The sequence below is a fragment of the Amaranthus tricolor genome, chromosome 9 (assembly GCF_026212465.1).
Source record: "Amaranthus tricolor cultivar Red isolate AtriRed21 chromosome 9, ASM2621246v1, whole genome shotgun sequence".
Classification (NCBI taxonomy): Eukaryota; Viridiplantae; Streptophyta; class Magnoliopsida; order Caryophyllales; family Amaranthaceae; genus Amaranthus; species Amaranthus tricolor.
In genome coordinates this window covers 9556281-9575480 of record NC_080055.1, presented here as the reverse complement: position 1 = coordinate 9575480, position 19200 = coordinate 9556281, and the positions used below count along the sequence as shown (strand labels likewise).

At 34.7% G+C, this 19200-nt stretch overlaps 2 protein-coding genes across 2 annotated transcripts; both read left to right on the top strand.

Annotated features, from left to right (window-relative positions):
* The first annotated feature begins 7708 nt into the window (after positions 1 to 7708).
* Positions 7709 to 15577, top strand: LOC130824130 (transcription and mRNA export factor ENY2). The gene is made up of 5 exons (XM_057689018.1): positions 7709 to 7852; positions 7961 to 8048; positions 8408 to 8502; positions 8821 to 8897; positions 15079 to 15577. Coding segments are annotated over exons 1-5 (336 nt in total). The 5' UTR covers positions 7709 to 7850; the 3' UTR covers positions 15153 to 15577.
* A 1499-nt stretch (positions 15578 to 17076) lies between these two features.
* On the top strand, positions 17077 to 19025 carry LOC130824279 (molybdate transporter 1-like). The gene has a single exon (XM_057689216.1). The coding sequence runs from the start codon at positions 17163 to 17165 to the stop codon at positions 18588 to 18590; it is 1428 nt and encodes a 475-aa protein (XP_057545199.1). The 5' UTR covers positions 17077 to 17162; the 3' UTR covers positions 18591 to 19025.
* Positions 19026 to 19200: the final 175 nt, after the last annotated feature.

Genomic DNA, 19200 nt, shown 5'->3' with positions numbered 1-19200 from the left:
TATCATCCCGAAAAGGAGTTATTGAGTTTTATTGGTAAATCAATTCAACAAAATAAATTGCAATTCTTGTTGAAATAATCATATGCTGTTAGTGGGGAATTCCATTGTTCTAGATTTTTATTATATTGATATTGATATCCATTTAAACTTTCTTTGCATATTAGAATTAGAAACAACCAAATTAAAATACATTCCTTCTTGAGTAGTTAATTGAACAAAACTAAATATTAATCTTGCTTTCCTGTGAATCGACCCATAATCATACTACAATATCCGTACACTTGCGGCATTAAAATAAAACCACAACATATCACGAGCCTCGATAAAGGGTCAATTTTGATTAGAATATAAGTGATAGATCTTTGTATCAAAAACCGCGATATGGTTTTGATCAGAAATTAGAGATAATTTTCTTCCAAGTCCAAACCCTTTCTATTATTCTCACCCTCATGTAAACAACCTTTACATCAATGTATTGGTGTGTGATTGGTAAACCTTCAAAATCAATAACCTTTTACCAAAACCTTGGGATCTCTTTTCGTTAAACCTTTTTTTGAGGTGCTCCTCAAACAAATTTTTTATCAACGACAAGGATCTTCCTTGGATACGCTTCCCTTGGCAAGGAAACCAATAGTAATAACGAACAAATAAAATCATCACGCAATTTTGTCGAATGTTCACCATTGACACGGTTGACAACTTCATGAAGATTGTCAAGAATGAATGAGCACAAATCAAAATTATGTATTGTTATAGCATGAACAATAGTCGAAACTATTCCCAGAATATTGCAAACTTATAAATTAATTCCCACTTTCCTTAAAATGGGAAACCTATTTCCCACTTTACCGTCCACGTAGGATAGGTGTGAGATTTTTTTTTTTTTTTAATATAACCGCTACATGAAATGGCGGTTTTGTTTAGGGATCTGAACTAAACCGCTACTTGAAATGGCGTTTTGTGGATTTTTATTTTTTATTTTAAAAAAAAATTAATATTGAGTAAACCGCCACTTGAAGTGGCGGTTTGGTAGCAGTACAAAACAGCAAACAACAGCTTCCTTCGAGCATTTCATTTTGCTCTTTCCTTCTTGCTGTCGGTATTAGGTTAAAAAAAAAATTCTTCACTCTCATTTACTTCAAATTTACAATTCCTCTCATTCAACTAAGCTAATCAACTACATTCCCATCTTCTCCTTGTAGGTATGAATAAAACCCTAATTTTTTTTCAATATGCAAATTGTTTTTTTGTTCATTATTGTTTTGAATTGAAGTTATAAAAACGTTAATTGTTTGTTACATTCTATTGTTTTCATGATTTAAGCTTACGTTTTACACATTTGTAGTTGAATTTTAGGATTTGTTTTGTATGCATATAAAGTGTTTAATGAAATGCTTCAATGAAAGTTTATTACTTTATAGGATTAGTTTAATGGTTTTTGTATATATTCATGGTATTTTTAGCTTTTATATTTGAAATGAACCTTCTAATAAGTGCTCTAATACCTTAATATCACAAATTCTTGTATTCAAATTTACACTTCCCTTTCTCACAATCAACAATTAAGTGTATGTGAAATCACATTGAAAACATGTTTATATTTGCAGAATATGGATCATTATCCCGTTATAGTGTATTGGGGTGGGGAAGTAAGTTATACTGGATCCGATGTTGGGTATAATGGAGGATTAAATACAGTGATGTTTATCCATCGTCAAAATACGACTTTTGAGGTGTTTGTTAGCAAAGTCTATGATGTAATTGGTTGTGATCGCAACTCATTTATGTTAAAAATGGAGATGAAATACCCGGTGACTGGGAAAAATGTGTTAGTCCCGATTAAGAATGATGAAAGCATAAGTGCTCTTGCTTATGCGGCATCACAAGCCCCTGGAACGGCAATGGAGGTTTATGTTGAATTGGTTGCAATTTTGGATAATGCGAGAGAAGTCATGACTAGCATGGAACTTCCAGAATCAGGTCCTAGCGTACACCATGTTACATTCACAGAAATGTTAAGTAACCCAAATTACGTTAATGAGCACTTGGATGAGTTTACCTCTCCAACTCATTCACGTGGCATTGGTGGTGGTGTAATGAACACCTTTTCCACGAGTCACTTGGGTAGGCTTAATGCGAACGAGGTTGACTCTTTAGATCAGGAGGATGAGCATATTGATTCTGATTCGGAAGAGGATGACGCGTCCTCGTAACACGTGTAGCTTTTGTGGATTTAGTGGTCATAATAAGAAAACATGTCCTCGAAGGTCAAGAAAGTATGTTTTTCTAAAAAAAATTTTGTAATAACATGTTGAATCTGATAATATTTATATGATTTTTATAACACTTATGTATGTAACAGCGATCATGGCGATGCCGGGCCCAGTTGATCCATCAGTGCTTACGCTTCAGGCGACACACAGGAGCATAGCTGCGTGGGAGGGCTCCACTGCCCAATTGGTTACTCGTCAGCACTACCAGGCGAGTACGTTACAGTGGGAGGTGGATGACAGCGTATTAGAGGTAGTCGAACTAGTTGGTTTCAGATACATTGACAGGTTGTTGGGCGGGGGCTTAGAGCTCGATTGAGCTCTTATCACTGCATTGGTGGAGAGGTGGAGGCCGGAGACACATACCTTCCACCTCACAGTTGGCGAGGCAACGATCACATTGCAAGATGTGGCAGTTATCATGGGACTGCCGGTTGAAGGACAAGCAGTGATTCGTCATGGAGAGGGAAATTGGCCAGCATTAGTTCATGAGCTACTAGGGGTTTGGCCGGAAAACCCTCAAGACCCCACACAGCCGAAGATCATCGTTGGATCGTCATTGAAGATGACTCGGCTCCGACAGCATTTTAGCGCACTAGAGGATGACGCGGATGATGTGACGATTGATAAATATGCGCGAGCTCACATCTTGTACCTGTTTGGATGCATCTTATTTCCAGACAAGAGCGGCGACTCGGTACAGTTGATCTATCTCCCTCTACTAGGAGACTTGGAGCGCGTAGATGCGTACAGTTGGGGAAGTGCTACCCTAGCGTATCTGTATCGTAACTTATGTCGAGCATTTCGTAAGGGTGCCAAGGACATTGGTGGCTGCTTGATGTTGTTACAGATATGGTCATGGGAGCACATTCATATAGGGAGGCCCATTATTCGGACGATTCGACCCGATGGGCAACATGATCAGGAAGATGACGCGGGTGATTTTGAACCGGTTTTAGGGTCACAGCATCGGCGCGGGTTGGATCCTTTAGCTGTAAGGTAGCAACACTCAATTCACTATTCAAATTCATAATTTCACTATTTTATGATAAATGGAAATGTTAAACAATGTTTATTTGTTTGCAGCTGGCTTCGCGTATATCTTTCGAGATCCCACTCCCCACATACTCTCGTCTACTACAGAGACGCACTTGATCGACAACGGGACGAGCAGGTTATTAACATTTTGAATAAATTGTATATATTACTGAGCATATTGCTTACTATTACAGATGACATAGCAGCCTTACACAGCGGCTAAGATGGACGCTCTGCCGCACATATGTACATCGGGCCACGAGATTTGGAGATCACGTTGTCCACTTATTTGTTTTGACATCGTCGAGCTACACCTCCCGGATCGTGTTATGCGTCAATTCGGTTTGGAGCAGGTTATTTTGCAAGCCTGTGATACCCAACCTCAACTATATGCGATCGATCGGAGGACTGGGGACAAGAACTACCTCATACGACATAGATCGCATGTAGATGCATGGAATGACCGAGCATCTACATTGGTTCAAGGAGATAACTTCACAGGTCAAAACTCTGCTATGTACATGAGTTGGTACAGGCGTATCTCCATATTACGCCTAACGAACACCACATTTGCGCAGCCAGGATCACATTACCATCCGACATCTACGTTACTGGTACGTTTTCTTTCAACACTCATAACATATAGCAATATTTTTATGTGAATCTTTTAACAATATAATGATAACAAACAGGCTGAGCGCATCCGATCGGTGCTCATACAATGTAATGACACGATTCAAGGGGCCGCTACATCGCCAGTTGATGTGGGATATTGGCTATGTTCTCAGACCCTAGGCTCCATCAACACGTCATTGACCGATGCATTGAGTCAGGCGGGTTATGAGTACCTTATACCGACTCCACCCGTGATTGGCGAGGTAGATGACACATTCCACACTCCTTCTCTACGGAGTTCAGCCCACCGAGGTAGCTCTTCCGGAGGATCCAGTTCTCGGTCCACAAGAGGTCGCCAGCGTTCATCTACTCGAGGTCGGTCTTCCAGATCGCCATCGACATCCAGTACTATGTCCCCATTCGTTCCTCCAGCTTCCATCACCACTCCTCCTTCACATCCATCGCCTCCGCAAAGGATCATCACATATCAGCGTGCTAGTCAACGACGAGCTCCTGCTCTTAATGTCATTGCGGAGGTTGACGAGTTCACACCATCATCATCCACTGGTGCGCAAAACAAAAGGGGCCGGGGGTTGTAGTTTAACAAACTTTGTACATTCTTATATGATTTGAACTTCTTGTATGACTTTCCATGATTGTAATATATCTTCGCATTATTTTCATGATTTATTTTTTCAAATCAAGCTGGTTCGTAATTGATTATTATGGAATAGATGATATTGAACTAGTTTAATGCAGGTTGCGTTCACTATTTAAGGGAAATGAAAGAAAAAAAAATTGTTGCAGGCCACAAGCAAACCGCCACATGAAGTGGCGGTTTACCAGGGACCAAATCGCCACTTGAGATGGCGGTTTGCCTTGACCAAACCGCCACTTCATGTGGCGTTTTAGCACTTAAGGGAAACCGCCATCTCAAGTGGCGGTTTTCTCTGAAAAATTAAAAAAAAAATTTATTTTTCCACGTGGACGGTATTGTGGGAAATACTTTCCCACGTAGTGCAAAGTGGAAATTAATTTTTTTTTAGCAATATTAAGGAAAATGATTCACAATAGTCGGGTAAATTGATCTCTTCAATCTAAAATCTAGAAAAAGGGCAAGAACGATCGAAATAGCATACAATACCTAACATCTTTTTGAAATCATCCCCTCTATTCAAATACTTAGCAAAAGGCTCCAATAAATCCTTGGATTTACGATGTCAGGCTTAGCAAAGCTTATCTTACTTGACCATTCATCAACTTCTTTGACCTTGTCCTTTCTCTACTTCTGTTTAGAGATATACCAAATATATCATATTCATCATCTGCAATGAGAAAATTTGAAATGAATAAGATAAATTATCAACAAAATGAACAAAATAAGATAAATTTCAACTTATTTCCAAAAATAAGCGTGCAATTCCCAAATCTGTGGTTTGGTGCTGTTCGCAGTTGGTCAAAAAAAATCAAAGATGTTCGCAGTTAGTAATTGGGAACAGCTATTTTTTTTTAAAGTAAGCTTAACCACCTATTTCTCATTGTGCATGAACAATTGGAGTTTCAATTAGTGTAAATACATTTGTCAACACTACGACAAACAAAATACAAACAATATATTAAAAACCTAAAAAATATTTGTAATTAGATACTAAAACACCAATTTCATTTTATTAAAACAACTTTAGCATACTAAAACACCAACTTCAGTATACGAAAACACCAACTTTAGTATACTAAATCACCAACTTTAGTATACTAAATCACCAACTTCATCATACTAGAACTCCAACTATACGTATTTAAAATACCAACTATGACATGCTAGAATATCACCTTAAGCAGCATATAATACCAACTTTAGTATATTAATATACCAATACAAAATTGAAATTATTTAAAACACCAACTTCATCATAATAAAACAAAAACTTCAAGATTCTGAAATACCGACTTAAACAACATAAAACACCAACTTTAGTACGTTAAACTGCAAAATACAAATTTTAAACTACCAAAACTCCAACTTTAGTAAGTAAAATACCAAATTTAACATGCTAAACACCAACATCAGAATACTAAAATACCAACTTCATCATCATCATATCCATACCCAGTGTATTCCGTTCATAGAAAACTATGGTCAGGATCTGTGAAGGGAAGAACGACGACAGCTCATACCCATAGAGAAAAGTGCGGTTAAAAAATCCCTCAGCTCGAGAAAGGTAAAAAGTCCCGGGAAAGGTGTTGGTGAGAAACCGGCAACTAAGTTACATTGCTTCAAATTTTAATTACTAAATTACCAACTATAACCATCTAAATTGCCAATTTCAACATAATAAAATAACGGCTTATAAAATACAACTTACATTTCTTCTTCAGTTTCTACTTTGACAATGCATGTTTCAGACCTCTTAGGACTTAGTCTTTCATTGTGATGGAGTATTGCACTATCACTTTTCTTCCTTCTCAAATTTTTTGAAGTTGAAGGAACTTTCTTGTTCTTTTGTTGAAACACCATTGAAAAAGGTTCATTGTCACTCAATCTCGCCGTTTCTGAAAAACGAGCAAAATCAAAGAAAACAATAACAAATAAAAACAGCAAAGAAATCAATGAAAACAAAAAGCAAATTCTTGAAGATATGACAGTCGACAGATGATTTGAATCGACTAAAACCTTAAAAAACAAAAAAAAAAAAACAAAAAAACAAATCCACTAAATAACACTAACCTTGCAGTTTATTTGAAGATATGAAGTCGACGGATGATTTGAAGAGAAATTGATAGGAACTTATCTTAATGATTTCGAGAAAATTACAAAATTTGTATCAAAGAAGAAAATGACGGAGAGTTTTCACAGTGATTTGAAAGAAATGGAAAGGTAAAGGAAGACTAACAATTACTTTCGTATTTGAAGTATTTTATAAAACAATTTTTTAAAAATATTTTTTAATTATTGTGTTGGCTATAATTTACGTGATGATTTCCCATGAATTACAATTTAATTTACAGTTCATGTTGTATTTGGCTGTCTCACAATAAAACTACTTTATATAATTAGTCAATTTTTCTAATTAAATACTTTAAAATTGTATGTAATCATTTTGATATACTAAATATAGATGGTTCGTAATTTTAAGAATTTATGTTCAATTTATATATCACATATTCTTAAAAAAAAAGAAGGTCTTTTTGAGTGGCATATTTCTTTAGGCTTCTTAGTATGTTATTAGAAAAAAAAAAGATTTTTAACTTAAATTTTATAACCTGTTTTAAGCTATTGAAGTTGGTATTTTAACCTATTAAAGTTGATATTTTAAACTATTCAAGTTGATGTTTTAACCAATTAAAGTTGGTATTTTAATCTATTTGGAGTTGATGTTTTAACCTATAAATTGTTAACTTATAAAAGTTGGTAATTTAACTTATTCGAATTGGTGTTTGAACCTATTAAAATTGACATTTTAACCAATTTGGAATTGCTTCTTTAACCTGTTTATATATACATTAACCAATTACCAAAACCAAACCAATAAATGTGTGTATTTTTTAAATTATTACTTCTTCCGTTCTAAATTACTTGCACCATTACAAGATTATGCACTATTTATTCATAGCCATTAATTTGCAAATAAATTTTAATCCATAAGTAACATAATTAAATAAAATCTTATTTAATTCGTCTTAATACAAAAATTATTAATATTAAATTTTTATTATATATGATAAAAAATACAAAAAATTAAAATAGTGCATTAAATCTTATAAAAATTCAAATAGTATTTTGAAATCAAGGAGCAGTTTTCTTCGATCTCTCTCATTTTCTCCATAAATTAGTCATATTTGATTCTAGTGCCAACTCTGAAACATCTAGACTTAAAACCCAGAACAAAAACCCACAAAAAGGATCGTTTTTCTTCCCATTCTTAAATGTAATCCCTTATTTCTCTCACTTTTTCATCTAATTTTCTTTTTCCTAACCATAAAATCATATCTTTTCATTGGGTTTTTAAATCCGTTTTTTGTGGTAAAATTTTCAGGAGGCATTCAGTAAATCGCCCACCAACACCCGATGCTGGAGATGAACAAGATAAAGAACTTACCCTTCAAGAGAAAATCAACATTAAGGTCTCTATTTTTTTTTATATAATTAAATTCTTTGTTGTTTGATTTTGTTGCACATAGCTGTTTTGCCCTTTTAGAGATAATCCAAATTAAGTTTTTTTGTCAACACCATTAATATTTTTTCACATTCAGATTGTAAATTGATAAAGAAAATTGACTTAACAATTGTTTTTCCCTTTATGAGAGGATTTGTAATAAGTTCTTTTTTTTTATAGTTTCTTGAAATTCATTTTGTTTCTTTTTTTTTTTATTACTGGGTAGTTTTTGTTTTCTATTTTGAATTCTGGGTTGTTTGATTTTATTGTATAGAAGTATAATTGATTGGATTACTGAAAAGGGTATTTGGTTAATTGACTTTACAGTTGATTGAAAGTGGAGAAAAGGAAAGATTGATGGATCTTCTAAGAGACAGGCTTATTGAATGTGGTTGGAAGGATGAAATGAAAGACATTTGCAGGTTTGGAAATGGCAAGTTATTAACTTACATTGATTTGCAAATTGATAACAAGATGCATGGTGCACCAATAGTAAATCTTTAGCCTTTCACTTCTTGTATCTTGTTATCAATTTGTGAAAGTAATATCTTGTACCCTAGCTCTTTTCGGAAAATTTGCAAAATTTAGGAGGTTGATACTCAGATGTTCATCAAGGAATGACAAGGATGTTCTTTGGATAAAGTTTACTAGATGGGATTGTTTGTAGCTTAAATATTTATATTTTGTGTCTTTGCGATGTCATATGTTGAGTTTTAACTTAGATTTGGGACTACTTTTAGGGCATTTATAAAGAAGAAAGGGAGGAACAATGTAACTGTGGATGATCTTGTTCATCTCATTACTCCGAAAGGAAGAGGTATGAACTGATCAATTTTTGTCACTCATTATTCTCTTTTGATGTTTTGTTTGTGTTAGTTTTGGTGTGTTCCTTTGCGAAAACATTCTCTTGAATAATGACTATACATGTCATGCGGACAGTGCTTTTGTATGAGTGAAAGAATTGGTTGATTTTCTTGATGGTAATAATGTGTCTTTTCTGAAGTATGTGTTATTGGACGTCTAATGGGTGAACCGGTTTTGTGCTACCTTTACAACGATTCTTTCTCGCACTTTATAATAGCCCAAATTCTCCAAAGATGCACACTTTATGTGTAGGGTATAGAAGGTATGAATATGATTAGTTTTCATTGTGATATGAGTTTTTTTTTTCAAATGTTACCTAATCCAATAGCGATAACTGTTGTCTAATCACAATAATAAGAAGTGTAAGCATATTACCAAATTGTCTCATTGTCACTCTCTTTTTAGGGTTCAAGAGAAATTAAGGGTTCGTGTGATTGTTGTGAGAGGGAGTGTGGTTGTTATGAAATGCCATAATCTTCTAGTAATAAGCAAAGTAAACTGTTTCTACTCTTCTAGTCTTGAGTTATGACTCTTGTTCACCACAAAAACTAATAATTTGATAGGTGGACGGCAAATGATAGGGCAGCGAAGAGATTTGCGAGTGTCTTTACTAGTATTGTTGAATCAAAGACATCTAGAAGTGAGAGTGTGAGACTTTCTTTTTCAAATGTTTAGGATTTTGTGATTCTCGTGTATTTGCAATACTCGAGTTTTCAGTTATTTCTTGCCATACAACACATGTATTTAGCAATTCATGGGTATTTTAAATACAACTATCAAAGGATAACAATCATGAGCCATAATCCCTAAAGTTTAGGATTGGCTACATGAACCAATATATCGGTTTCAATAGTCGTCCACATGGATGTTTCTTCCCCATTCTTTTTAGTTTTGTACCATCTCAATTTGTAAGTCTAGATTTTACCTTTTCCACTTTCGTCCTACAAGTCATATTCACTATTTTCGCCTTATTTTTTAGTCCTCTAAGCTTCAACGTTCAATCTTCCATATCGATTTGCTAATACTTTGTCTTTTCATATGTCTAAATCATCTTAAATGATTCTATTTTATCTTTTCTTCAATATACGCAACTCTTAAACCTTTCCTTATATCTTCGTTTTTAATTCTATTCCTCAAGGTATGTCCACTCATCCATCGAACCATTCACATTTTCGTTACTCCTATCTTTTTAATATGATTTTTTCTAAAAGCCCAACATTCAAATCCATATAGTAGTGTTAGTTTAATGATCATTTGATAAAACTTTGGCCGTCCTTCCCTCTATGGGTATGAGTTGCCGCCGTCCTTTCCTCCTCAGACCTTGTCCATAGTTTTTTTTCTATGAGCGGGATATACTTGGTTGGATGATGATGATAAAACTTTCCCCTTTAATTTTAAGGGCACACCTCGATCACATAATATTCTAGTAGTCGCCCTCCATTTTATTTTATTGGTCATATCTTATCGGATGTCCCCATTATTCTGAAATAGGTATGCCATCTGGAGCAACCACTTTCTTTAGCTTCATTTTTGTTAAAGCCCCCTCCACCTCAGATTTTTGTATTCTCTTTTTTCATCTAAGGCGATTGTTGTGTCTCCTATAACATTTCCTTGTTCTCCATTAAATAGTTAACTGAAATACTCTCACCATCGATCCTTAATGGTCTCGTCCTAAATTAGAATGTTCGTATCTTATCCTTAATACGCTTTACTACATCTTTTTCATTAGTTTTTGCTTGCCTATTCTTATACATACACACACACTCATACATATATATAGAGAGAGCGAGGGAGGGAGGGAGAGAGAGAGAGCGCTTCTCATTCATTGATATGTTTTGCACCATATCATCGAAATCCACCCAAAACTTCCTTTTCGTTGATTCATACATCCCACTTAAGGACTATATCATCGAGATCCTCCCGAAATTTCCTTTTAATTGATTCATATATCTCACGGTGTATAGGGTCATATCATTGATTCAAAATCTCTTTACCTTATACAACTTCACTCTTATAATATTATTGTTTTCTGCATACCTTTACTAAATCTTTAGATGTTCGTTCATCTATAATAACAGCAACTTCATTTCGAGTTCTATCTTGTTTCGAGCACCCACAATTTATATTCTTGTCTTTCACCTATTATTATTTTTGCCCTTTTTTTTAACCCATTTTGTTTCTTATAGACATAAAATGTTAATTTTCTCCATCTCCATGATATGCACCTGCTCTAAAACTTAAAAACCAGCTGGCCAAGCTAGGAATGCTCCTAGACCTCATTCTTAACATAAGACCCTTGGTTTTCCTTAACCTCCTATGTTTAAACCCTAGGTGCCTTTACTCATTTGACACCACTCTCGGGAGTCAAGCCATGTGGCGCGTTGTTTTTGGACAACGTCGTAATACACGTACACGCCCCTGCTGGCTTGCTCATTTGACACTACACTCAAGCCATGTGGTACATCGCTTCTAGATGGCAACTTAGCAACCTTTGCATACTTTTCACTACACCCAGGCCGAAGAAGTGCAAGGTGTCACTGAGTAGCCACAAGACTTGATACTGAGTTAGTTGTCACTAACCTATCACTCACCTTCCTTTATCCGACTTGGGACTGTTGATAAGCGTCAAGATCTGGCGGAATTTTCAAGGGTATTTCTAATACTCAGCTCAAAATTATGCATATCAAACGATCAATGAGTCACATAATCTGGAATTGTGCTCCTTGCATACAAAAAACCTCAGAGTCGCATAATATGTAGTCATGATCTACTGTGTATTGTGAACCTTTTCAGAAAATGAGTCATGTAATCACATAATCTTTGGTTATATTCCGCTGATTGGTGTGAACTGAATTCAATGACATTCCATGTTCTGTCATCTGAATGAAGAGCGCATGTATGCTTGTTTTAGGACTTTTAAACAATCAAAAGTTTCCATTGAGGTCCTGGATTAAGGAGAGTAAAGGGTTAAGAGTAGCCCAAGAAAAAGTCAGGCTCATTTGAATAAAGGTAAATAATTGATCCTGGAATGTTTGGCCCCAAAAGGTGTACTATCCACCCTACCCTAGGGCAGGCTGGGATTTCCCTTTAAAAACTAAGGGAGTAAACAATGTGGAATAAATAGTACTGGATAATATTTTAAGGAAGAAAAAATTTAAAGGGTATTGAATGTAGTAGTTTGGCTTTTTTTTGGTCAACTTTCTTTTGGTTTCATCTCCACAACTTTCACTATTTTCTCTCTTCCTCTCATCCCCACAACTTTCACTATTCTCTTGCTTACTCTGATCCTTCATTTCCAAAGAAAACCCTTTTTCACCATCACTAATCCACATATATTTTACTTCCAACCCACACAACTTTCACCATCAAATCCTCCATCTGAAAAACAAAGATGGAGGTAGTGACGATACGATAAGAGTGATGTTGGGTTGAAAAGAAACTGAGGTGGCATGCCGTGAAACCATTGATGCAATCTTTGCTTGTCTGAACTTTAACCAGTTCATATACACTACTATTGAATAAAATTTTTGAAAGGAATGGAAAAGGGAATGGAGGGGAGGGGAGGGAAAATTAGTATATTTTACTTCCAAATCTTTCCAATGTTTGTATCTTCTCTCCATTTCCTCCCTTCCCCTATTGGTATCCAATGAGGGATATATAATTCCTTCATTTTCCTTTTCTTTATTTCTCTCCTTCTCATTTCCCTCGGTTTTCTCCTATTCAAACATAGTGTTAATCTTTGGTTGGATTTATGCTATTTCTTGGCTTCTAAATTTACCCAATTTTATGATTTTATTATATCATAATTTTTTATGATTTTGATTTCAAAAGGTCATCAATTTTTTGGGAGTGGCGGTAGATGTTTGGTGTTTAATGAAGAGGACAATGATTGTACAGAGGTAGGTGATGGTGGGTCATGAGTCATGACTCATGAAAGTCTTTGTGGTGGTGGCAAGGTGTTTGAAGAGTAATTGATTCCATGAAGTATTTTCCCATGGAAGATAGGGTAAATATTTACGCTTAATTAAGGGAGAAAGTTTACTCTGGTGAACATATACTTCAATACCAAACGATTGATTTAGTCCAGAATATTTAGGAGGCACTTTTAACCCTTTCCCCGATCCAGGCGGGACCCTAGAGTAAAAATTTCCAAGAGGAAAAAAATCATCATCAAACAACATACACTCCATCTTCCCAAACCCTCGCTCAAACAACTCAATACTCAAATCAAATCTTTATCTTCTTCCTCTACTAAACAACGCCCAATTATAGTTCAGACTGACATTTTCAATGATATTCGAGTTAAATCTTCTGATCATGTGATTGTATTTGAAATGGAGGTAGGCAATACAAAATGGGGGGAAAGTTTTACCAAAATGGTGGAAAGCAGTACAACAATAGATGTCGCTGCCTAAAGTCGCCGTTAGCGACGGTCAAAGTAAATAAACCTTCTCGTGACTCCTTCAAATGGTAGCAGAGAAGTAAGGATCATATTCATATGGGAAAAGGAAAGGTTATTGTAAATAAGTTTAGTCACGGGAAAAGAGTTTTTAAAATGTAAACGAAGAACGATGGAAATAAACATAATAATAAAAGAGTTGAAAAACAATGGATACACTCACTTAGTTAAGGGTTTTGCATGTCTAGATTTATCATTTGATCATTGTCGTATTTCTTGTTTTTGTTGCGTAACTTTTGTGGAATCAAGAAAATTATATATTCTATTCTTAGAAATTAGTTGAAAGTCGCGACCACGCTCAATTCACCCTAACTCTAGAATAATCAAAACTACTATATAAGATTTATTCCTAATGTTACATTAAATGGAGTAATATCACTAATAGCAATCAGGTTCAATACTATGTCTATTATTAGTGGAGTAACATCACTTACAACATCAAGTTCAATACTAACGTAAAGTCACGACCGCACACAAATAACCCCAACTCTAGAATAATCAAAACAAATGTATAAGATTTAATCCTAATGTTGCATTAAATGGAGTATTAGCACTAACAACAATCAAGTTCAATTCTTCCAGATTTTTACTAGTGGAGTAATATCACTAACAACAATTATGTTCAACACTATCAGATTTTACCCATACAGTATTGTTTTCCTATATTTAACTATCCCAATATCATTTAATAATTGATTATGCTTTCAACTTTTACTTTGATTGGTCAAACCAGATTCAAAACCTAAGGCAGTATTGAGCAAGATCTAATTGGTTCATGACTAATAGAAATCAATAACATAAAAATCTAAAAACGGTGAAAGAATATTTTATTAACAAAAAGGGTTAAAGAAATAAACTAAAAATTTATTCTAGAGAATCTTTGGTTTCCTTAACCCTGAGATGCGCGTCCACGTACATCAGATTCACAAAATGTGCACCCGAGCAAGATCAAGCTAATGAGGTATGGATCGTTGACAGGGATGACAGCATCTTGATTCTCCTTGGGATTCATGCCTGCGCAAGTACTGAGAAAAGAAATGGATGTGCGCGCATGGAACCTAACAAGGATTGCGGACTAAACTTCGAACGACCATATTTCCCTACTTAGTTATCGGTTTATTTATCAATTTTTTGTCATCTTCTTATGCTTTCAACTCTAAAGTCTTCATGATTTTAAGTGTCATTTACATTCAAATTTATATTCACTAAATATTATATTTCACTCAAAGAAATACCTAATACAAAATATACTTAAAGTAGGCATCAAATAATGTTTATTACACTTCAAAATGGTAGACATTAATACAAACTTTTTTCTTTCAGATTTTACTCATTTTCTGCTTGTCTTTCTTGTATCTAAGTTCTTGGGGCTGCAATTGGAATAATATTTGATATCAGCAATTACGAGCACGATTGATTTCAAAAAAATCTTAGACGTTGATTTATTTTAATTTTTTTTTTTGGATTTTGATTTTTTATATTTTGATTGATTTTTATGTGCAGTAATGTGATTTTGATCTCTTAATTTCCTCCCTTTTCTCATATCCAGAAACAAATCTGACAATAGTTCCCGTCTACATTCTCACTTTTTTATCCATTACTGTTCACCCGAAATTAGTACTTAGATTTCAGTGAGGCCTTACGATGATGTTATATGGGTTATTTTGTCGTGCAGCGTTAGTTCCCGATCCTGTGAAAACTGAGCTATTGCAACGAATTTGGGCATTTCTAAATGCAGCTGCTATCTGATAAGAACAAATGCTGCGTCTCGGAGAGAAAAGTTTCGGAATGTAGGTCGAAAGACACAAGCCAAGGGTCTTTAAGGCTTGAATCAAATTGTTTCTAGGTTAGTGACTGCAATGCTACCTGCTCGGTGTTCGCTCGGGACATCCTTGGCATTTATTGCAAGGTTTAGGTTTGCAGGGGAAGATATATAACCTTATATTTGTAAGACTCGAGTCTTGTGAAATGGAGTACTTGTGCTTGTTTTTGTCTGACTAACTTCTACTCGTAATTTTCATAGGCAATAATGATTATGTAAACGATAGAAAGGAGCTCGATGCTTATTGTGTAGCTCGAGTGGGCTTGATATTTTAGAGTCGAATACTCAAATGTATGTAAGCAAGCTTGTGGTTTTAGTTATATTTACTATTGGAAGTGTCATTTCTATCACAGCTAGATTGCTACTACTTGTAAACAAGTCTATTGAGAGTTTTACCTTTTGGACCAATATATGTTTGAGCTATTCTTATGAGAGACTGTTTCTCAAATAAATGACCTGCTTAATATAAGAGGTAGTTTGGCAGGTGGGATTTGAGAAAGGAAGTGGGACTTTGTTTTAAAAAATAAATCTAAATTTTTGTTTGATTAAATGGTATGGGAATAGAAAATGGAACTAAAAAGGAAAAAGTCTCTAAGAAAAAATGTCTTAGGCAGGGTGGTATTTGAGTTGAGACTTTTATTTTATCTCTTTTTTCCAAGTTCCTACCATGACAAACAACGGATGAAACTTTTATTTTGTTTAAATGTCTTTGTTTCAATAATTATCAAAAAAGAGAACATAATACTTATAACCTAAAGGATAAAGAATATGGGATGTCCATAAATCACTGTGAATAATATCAAAAGAGAACATAATATTTAATTTGTTTACCCAATATACAGGAGTGACATATAGAAGAAAGAGGTTTAGGACAAGCAATTAATTGTGTGTGGTTTTTCTCCATATAATTGTATTTTTTTGTTGTGAAAGCATATTCCGGCACAAACTTATAGCAAACTGCTGGACGAATTGCCATTTCTTTTGGCTTTCATCGGTCTCAGGTGATCTATGTATACTGGGGACAGAAGAAGTCCAGATAAAATACCCTCTCGGCCTCAGATGTCGATCAGTTTAAACCATAAAAATACCATCTAATGACTTGATAATTTGTTCATGTAACATTTTTCTTCCAAAGCAATTGCTTATTTCCTTCATCCCATTAAATTTGCAATATTTTTCATTTTGGTCTCTTTAACTTGATTTATGTCATTTCTATTTTTGGATAATAGCCCATTATTTTCTTTTAATCTCATCCCTAGATTTTTAACTTTATTTTAATTTTATCCACATAATTCATTCTCCCTCTTTATATATTACCACTTTCTTAAAAATAAATGAATAAGGACCGAATAGTATTGTAAACCATCTTATCCATCAACTTGGTCAATCTCCATCTGAGAACTGGGAAATATACATTGACATCAGACTAAGAGTTGATATTTAATCATTTGATGTGATTCAAAACCAAGCACTTTCATTGGCTAGAATGGAATTCATTAAAAGAGTATTTTATTAAGGTCTTCTCATTTTTATATTCACAAATATTTGATTAATAAAGTTCTTGTTATTATAAATATTAAAAAAACTAAAGAATAGAATATTATCTCAATTGGACTATTACACTTCCCCATAAGAATACTGCAAGATAGTGTATTGAATGATAGAACAATGATCAAGTCTTCATCAAAGCTAGCAAGAAATCACTTCCCCCATAAGCTTGTCTAGGACTCTCTTAATCAACGGCTCTAATTCATTTCAAGTATTATCTTATATTCCTAAGCTACATATATGGCCCCCCATGTCTCCAAAAGACAAATTATATTACATTCTAATTTTAAATATTGGCATTATTAATTGTTCCCCTAGAAATCTTCTATATAAATCTCAATATCATCATATAAGTATTTTACAATACTTTTTCATGCAAAAATATCCAAATGGAACCCCAAGCTTCCCAACAAATTTCACAAAACCTAAATCAAGAAGTCCTTAAAAACCTCCCACCAGAATCAAAACATCAAAAATTTCCCTACAATATCTGGGGTACCTTAATAGGTAACCTTAGTTTTAGGTCAAAATGGGCAGAATTGAATGGTGCAATGGGAGATTTGGGCACTTTTATCCCAATAGTCCTAGCATTAACATTAGCAAAAAATCTTGACTTGGGTACTACTTTGATCTTCACTGGTGTATACAACATAGTCACTGGTGCAATCTATGGTGTACCGATGCCGGTTCAACCCATGAAATCTATTGCAGCAGTCGCTATTGCTAATCCAGATTTTGGTATTCCAGAGATAATGGCAGCTGGAATTTGTACTGCAGGGATATTATTTGTTTTGGGTGTTACCCAATTAATGCAACTTGTTTATGTGTTGATTCCTTTATCTATTGTTAGAGGAATTCAGTTGTCACAAGGGTTAGCATTTGCAATGGCTGCTGTTAAGTATGTAAGAAAAGAACAAGATTTTTCTAAGTCAAAAAGTATGGGAAATAGGCCTTGGTTGGGTTTAGATGGTTTCTTATTAGCTATAATTTGTGGGTGTTTCATAATTCTTGTGAATGGCGCTGGCCGAGAAGACGTAGAAAATGGTGGGTGTGATATAGAGTCAAATGGCGATTCTGAGGTACAGAGTGTGAGGAGTAGAAGTGAGGGTTTTAGGAGGGTTTTATACTCTCTTCCTACAGCTTTCATGATCTTCTTGTTAGGACTTATTTTAGCAATTATTAGAGGACCTAAAGAAGTGATAAAGGGATTTAAATTTGGACCTTCCCCAATTCATGTTATAAACACCCCTAAAGAGTCATGGAAACAAGGATTCATTAAGGGCACAATCCCACAATTGCCTTTATCAATACTGAATTCTGTCATAGCTGTTTGTAAATTGGCAGCCGATCTTTTTCCGGGCAAGGATTTCTCTGCGACATCGTTATCAATGACAGTTGGGATGATGAATTTAGTCGGATGTTGGTTTGGTGCAATGCCGACTTGCCATGGTGCTGGTGGTTTGGCAGGACAATACAAGTTTGGTGGAAGAAGTGGAGGGTGTGTTGCACTTTTGGGCATGAGCAAATTGGTAATTGGGATTGTATTAGGAAGTTCAATTGTGAAAATACTTGATTTGTTTCCTGTTGGTGTATTGGGTGTATTACTGTTGTTTGCTGGATTAGAGCTGGCTATTGCTTGTAGAGATATGAACACAAAATCTCAAACATTTGTGATGCTTTTAGTCACAGCTGTTTCTTCGGTTGCATCAGGTGGTGCTTCACTTGGGTTCTTGTGTGGAATTGTTGCTCATTTTCTTCTTAAGTTGAGAATTTTGGACAAGCTACAATCTTTCCCTGCATTATGGATGGAAAGATAGATATTGGTTGATTTAATAGGAGTAACAATTATAGATATAATCCCCATCTGTACCTATCAATGTCTCTATGTACCTCTCAATGTCCCTCTAAATTTGCACTCATTTAATAATAATTATTAATATTAATATAATATTTTTATTGTCACTAACAAGAGTAAGGTTGTTACATGAACAAATTATCAAGTCATTAGATGGTATTTTTCTGGTTGAAACTGATCGACATCTGAGACCGGGAGGGTATTTTATCTGGACTTCTTCTGTCCCCAGTATACATAGATCACCTGAGACCAATGAAAGCCAAAAGAAATGGCAATTCGTCCAGCAGTATGCTATAAGTTTGTGCTGGAATATGCTTTCACAACAAAAAAATACAATTATATGAAGAAAAACCACACACAATTAATTGCTTGTCCTAAACCTCTTTCTTCTATATGTCACTCGTGTATATTGGTTAAACAAATTAAATATTATGTTCTCTTTTGATATTATTCACAGTAAATGACCTCAAATAAGAAGTTTATATTTTTCATTATATGTATAAGATGAGCTATTTAACCCATGTATGAGGCTCATCTCTCAGTTAGACTTTTTTATACAATAATGTTTTGAT

Bases quoted from the DNA above. Each gene is read 5' to 3' on its own strand.
- LOC130824130 (XM_057689018.1), top strand. The intron at 8,503-8,820 runs GTTTGGAAATGG...GACTACTTTTAG, and splicing joins GAAATGAAAGACATTTGCAG to GGCATTTATAAAGAAGAAAG. The intron at 8,898-15,078 runs GTATGAACTGAT...TTTGTCGTGCAG, and splicing joins CATTACTCCGAAAGGAAGAG to CGTTAGTTCCCGATCCTGTG.
- LOC130824279 (XM_057689216.1), top strand. From the start codon at position 17,163: ATGGAACCCCAAGCTTCCCAACAAATTTCACAAAACCTAAATCAAGAA.